This window comes from Acanthisitta chloris, unplaced genomic scaffold, assembly GCF_000695815.1.
Source record: "Acanthisitta chloris isolate BGI_N310 unplaced genomic scaffold, ASM69581v1 scaffold14177, whole genome shotgun sequence".
NCBI lineage: Eukaryota > Metazoa > Chordata > Aves > Passeriformes > Acanthisittidae > Acanthisitta > Acanthisitta chloris.
Genome location: NW_008684397.1, coordinates 1 through 5272, shown reverse-complemented (window position 1 = coordinate 5272; position 5272 = coordinate 1). Strand labels below are relative to the sequence as shown.

At 38.7% G+C, this 5272-nt stretch overlaps 1 protein-coding gene across 1 annotated transcript in view; it reads left to right on the top strand.

Annotated features, from left to right (window-relative positions):
- Positions 1 to 4689, top strand: part of RFTN2 (raftlin family member 2) — a gene marked incomplete at its 3' end in the record, with an annotated part of 16539 nt that extends 11850 nt beyond the window's left edge. The window contains exons 6-8 of the mRNA XM_009079330.1: positions 388 to 588; positions 3368 to 3489; positions 4586 to 4689. Of these exons, the coding sequence (XP_009077578.1) occupies positions 388 to 588; positions 3368 to 3489; positions 4586 to 4689 (427 nt within the window). The remainder of the gene's footprint in view (positions 1 to 387; positions 589 to 3367; positions 3490 to 4585) is intronic.
- Positions 4690 to 5272: the final 583 nt, after the last annotated feature.

Sequence of the window (5272 nt, the reverse complement as noted above, 5' to 3'; positions counted from 1 at the left end):
CCTGATGCCTATGAACCTCAATTGTCTTCAGTTATAATAATCTGAGTATTTGTAGCCAGAAGGTCTGTGAGTGGCAGAATGAAGCCTGTTTTCACTGGGGTTTTCTTAGCTCTTGTATATTTTCTTTATGCAAAACTCACCGACCTACAGGGCCCAGTGCCAGCCCAGCTGTAATATGTTCACATTTTCCTCATATCCCAAGGTGCATCCCCCTCACACCTTGTCCTGAATGTGTGTAGGTCTCAAGCTGAGTACAGTCCCATCAGGAAACAGTTATTAGAACTGCTGCTTAGAATTATAAAATGATGCTGAAATAAGAGACAAATAATATTAATTTTGGAGCACCATCTTTCAGAGGTTCATTCTTCTTCCTTTCTCTTTTCTCAGACAAACTATACACAGTCTTCAATGTTTTTGACGATGATTCTACCTGCTGGACCTATCATGAAGGTGTTTTGTCTATGAAAGTAATAAGAAAGGGCCCAGTTGTTAGCACACTGGAAGCAGACTGGCTAGAATTAACTACATTTTATTACAAACAAGGATTGTCCCTAGTTGATTCTTTTGTGCAGTGGGAAACTTCTAAAGGTGAGTACTGGCCTAGAATATCAGGAAGCTTTTACTCATTTATGTAGAACTGCCTAACTTGAAAAAAATTATCATGTTTTGCTTCTTGGTGTGAAGGACAATATGTAAACATGTCCAGGTAGTCTATTATAAATTTATACAATCTGATACCTAAAAAGGGAGTAATTTGTTTTCTGGGCAGTTATAACCCTAAGCAATTGAAATTGCTACTTTGTTTCACCAAATTGAGGATTTCCAAGGCAGGAAACCAGTGCAGCATTATAACAAAATAAACCTTTTGCATTAATTACCTTGTTTTCAAGACAAATGTGACGAGGGGAGGTACGGACTGTTAGATAGATGTTCACCTGATGTTCATATTCTGTTGCTCACTGGAGATCCTGTGCTGCACTCTTGGGTATTTCTAATGAGACAAAAGAGCACCTTGAGTTCTCATTGAGCTCATTGTAAACCTAAGTCAGCCTTTCCCTGCTTCCTGCTTTCTTCAGCTTTTTGATGCTTTTTCCAAAACACCAAACTGTATTAAAATTTGCTGTTCTGGTCAGATGTGGATGTGTGTAGGGAGCAGAGAAACCTGTGTTTGTCCTTGCACTCAACTGTAGGCAGATCCTCCAGCACCTATTCACACAGCTGGGAGAGAGGTCTTCCCTGGCCCTGTGCTTCCCGTGTTCTTCTGCAGGAATCTCCCAGCTCAGATGACACAGATTGTTAAAGTGATAGAGCTTCAGGCCACAGCATTTTCAGATTTACTTCTTCATTCTGTCAGTTTCAGTTTGATACCCTTTTTAATTCTGGAGAGACACGAGCCTGATGTGTGCTGTGGTGTGCTGGCCCAGGCTCATCGCTGCACACCCTGCTGAGCCCCAAATCCTGCCCTTTGGCAGGGCTGTGGGGCAGTGCTGTACCACTGCTGGCAGCAGGAGATCTTTATTGGCCTAAGGATTTAGAACTCTAAAACTGTTTCTGGTAAAATACGTAATTAAGAGATTCATTTCCATTTGAACTGAATTTGTCTGGTAGCCAGAAATGAGAAGTGTTGCAAAAAACCAGTGGGTAGCTACTGTTATGCTGTTACTTGAAAATAATGTGAAGAAAATGGTAGTACCTTAGTGTTAGGGGAACCAGACCAAGACAAACTGATGCAATTAATAAATTCTGAAATTATTATTTTAATGAATGTTTTGATAGCAAACTTCTAATTTATACTAAGGTGATACTTTGGTTGAGTTTGTACATGTCTTGCTTGTACTAAGTTGTTGGTTTTCCTTTAGAATTAATTAGGGCAGTTCAGTGTAAGCAAGAAAATACAGGGCTGTAGTGGAGAAAACGGCTGTAAAATGTTTGTTGAAAAAGCTTCAGGGACCTTAAGCAATTTTTGCAATGCTCAGGCTGATTATCAAGAGCAGTAGATAATTAATAACGTACTGAAGTGGCCTTCATAAGTCATTTTATGTCTGATTCTTACATGAATCACACAAGGAGGGTAAAATTACTGGGAGTTTGAGTAGTTATGTTTATTGTCTTTTGCTTTTTTTCTGATAACTCTGGTTTAAAATAATCAGCACTCATTAACCTCTTTGCAAGGCTTGGACTATTGAAGGGCTTAAATTAAATCAAAAAGATACTTAAAATCTGTGAAAGTTAAATGATGTGGGTTCCTCACAACCAAACCCGACAGTAATGAGAACTTCAGTTTTCATTGCTCTCTGTAGTTTGGAGTGTGCAGCACTGCATTTCTGTAGCTCTGCCGTAGAGTCCATTTAGTGACTCTCAGAGGGATATAAGCTCATCAACACAGATTGACCTCAGATGGAATTTGGCAGCTAGTCCCTTTCAGACTGCATATTTTGTGCACATAAACAGTTCTAACAGCACAGTTTGTAGTAGTCATCTTGTTTTGCTCTAGAATTATTCCTATTTATTGAAGTCGGTGGAAGAACAACATTTCCCTTGTGGGAGGAAAGGTGAGAATTCACACTCCCAGCTTTCAATACAGAGTCTTTTTAGAGTTGGAAAATAACTCTGTGGGGATCTGTGACAGTTCACTGAAGGGTGGTTTTGGCAGCTGTTGAAATTAATCTTTGCAGCTGTTGTCCAAGAACAGTTTTGCAGTCTTTGCATTCCCCACATAGAGAAGATGTGTCTGCTCTTCTCCGCATGAATAACTGCCCCATCTTTAATACCCAGGCAATAACATACTTCATCCAGTACTGGGGGGGATTTAAATCTGATATTCTGAGGATTACATCATTTTACTGTACAAATTTAGTTTAAGATAGTCAGCTGTCAAGGTGCAGCTCCACAAAGGCTTCCTGAAGGCTTTTAGGAGAAGCAAAACCAGAAAATGAACTAATATTTGGTGCAGAGATTTGGTTTGGGCCAACCGGATGCTTTCAGGCTTCGACGTGTGAGTCAGGGAGTTGTGCTCCGAAACTTCCTTCCCATCAGGAATCCTCCTACAATTGCTGGTGTTTCAGGCTCTTCCTGTGGCCATTTGCTCTTTGTTTAAGGAGCAGGAGTTAGGCTTTGCACTGTGTGGGTCATTTCTGTGTGCTCTGTCCCACCACACCAAAAGCCACACTTAACACTCAGGCAAACAATGAGTTGACTCACATACTTCAGTTTGTAACTGGATGCAGAAATAACCACAAATTTGAGCTTGCTGACTCAGTTGTATTTTAGTGGACTGTTCATGGAGAGAAAAATATCCCATGTGTACATCTTGGTAACTTATCAATCTAAAGCTTTGTTTCAGTTTATGTTTTCTCTGTGTTCACAGGAGGCTATTTGCCCAAATCTTTAGAAGGATTATTTATCTATGAAGAAGAAGGTGCTGGGGTTCCAGGTTCTAACAGGAAAGGAAATGATGCAATAGTTGTTGAACAATGGACAGTCATTGAGGTAAATTGGTAATTATTTAGCAATGCTATTTCCTACTTGTATTTTTCCTTCTTTTTTTTATTCCTTAGAATGCTTGTAGCAGTGTTTGATAGACATTCAGGATGGCTTCCTGAAGCTACCTGCATGAACTAAAGCCTTGAATCATAAAAATTAAGTGAGATCTGTGGCCATTGGTAAATGTGCATAAAAGAAATGTGCCAGAAGGATTCTGGCCTGGCATTTACCGATGTTCATACCAACAAATACAGCCACCAAAGGGAATGTTTTTGGAGTTTTTTATGTATGTGTTTCAGACCAATTTAGATTTAATTTCAGCAAGTGCAGCACCACTGACAGTGTTTTTAAGTAAGAAGGGGAATAAAAGAGCAGAACTAGAAACAGAACAAGAGAAAATTGATAATTAATTAATTGAGTGTGGGTTTCAGATGTATATTCTTTGTAAAATTTTACTGCTGATTATGAAAGACTTTATTTTTCCTCATAAGTTTGCATGTATTGCTGTAGTAGGTTGCAGCAATAAAATTATTTACTGTTAAAAATATTTTAATGTTATAGGATTATTGATGTTAATTAATGACATCTGAAAGTAGTTGTTGTTAGAGGATATTAAGGGTTTACTTTTGAAATATCCAGTGACATTTACCAATGTGCAAAGAATCAACATAAATCTATCAATTTGTATCTTTAATAAAAACCATCAAAATCATAACTATATACCTAGGTGAGATGCTTATTCTTCACATGTGAAATGAAAACCTGAATACATGAACTGGGACACCTATTATGGTGTTTAAAAAGTTTTAGACATTAATTTAGCAAAGTGACACGTTTAACAAGTGAGATGTGCTTTGCATTGAATGTCTTGCACAATCAGGCTCAAGCCTAATGTTAATAAATCCCCGTTTCCTAGTTTTCTGTAGTCTTGAACTTTTCGGGTAGTTTTCAGTTTTGCAATAGTGAATCTCCACCAAAGAGCAGTTTGTCATCTTGAAGGATTATCTCATTACAAGTGAGAGGGGAGTCATTGTAACTGTGTAGAAATGCAAATAAAACCTGTGCAGAGTCTCTTCACTACTTTTTATGATTATTAATGTAGGGGTGTGAAATTAAAACAGATTATGGACCTCTGTTGCACACTCTGGCTGAGTTTGGATGGCTCCTGACCAGTGTCCTGCCCACACCCATCGTACGGCATGACAGGTACCCACACTGCAGATCGCAGCAGTTTTCATGTGTGTGTCTCAGAATTATCAAGGGGTTACTCACGTACTTAAATGTAAAAAAAGGAAGAAAAATGCTAATAATGTTAGCTGATTCTAAAACTTGAGCTGTAAAGTAGCATTATCATGGAATCTCTTTTACTACACTGTTCTAGGGCTGTTGATGTCAGTGAGTTTCAAACTAGGCCACTAATTCTAAATGTAAAATGCATTGTGTAAATCTAAACATTAGAGATTTTATTTAGCAAACTTTATCATATCCTCAGTCCCCAGCAATGGGGTTACTTATATGCCTCGAGTTTAAACAAGTGTGGGTATGTTTCACCAGTTTAGGACCTTGGTGAATGACTAGTTTAGCCTATGTAAGAAGGTGTGTTGTCACAAGACAGTCATGCAGGATTTATTGCACATTAGTATGTGCTAATCCAGCAAATTATTGTGCAGTTTCACTTCTTTAATATAGACATAATGGTTCACTTGATGTACTGTACCTGTCGTGGTTTAACCCCAGGCAGCCACTGAACACCAGGCAGCTGCTCACTCACTCCCCCCACAGTGGGATG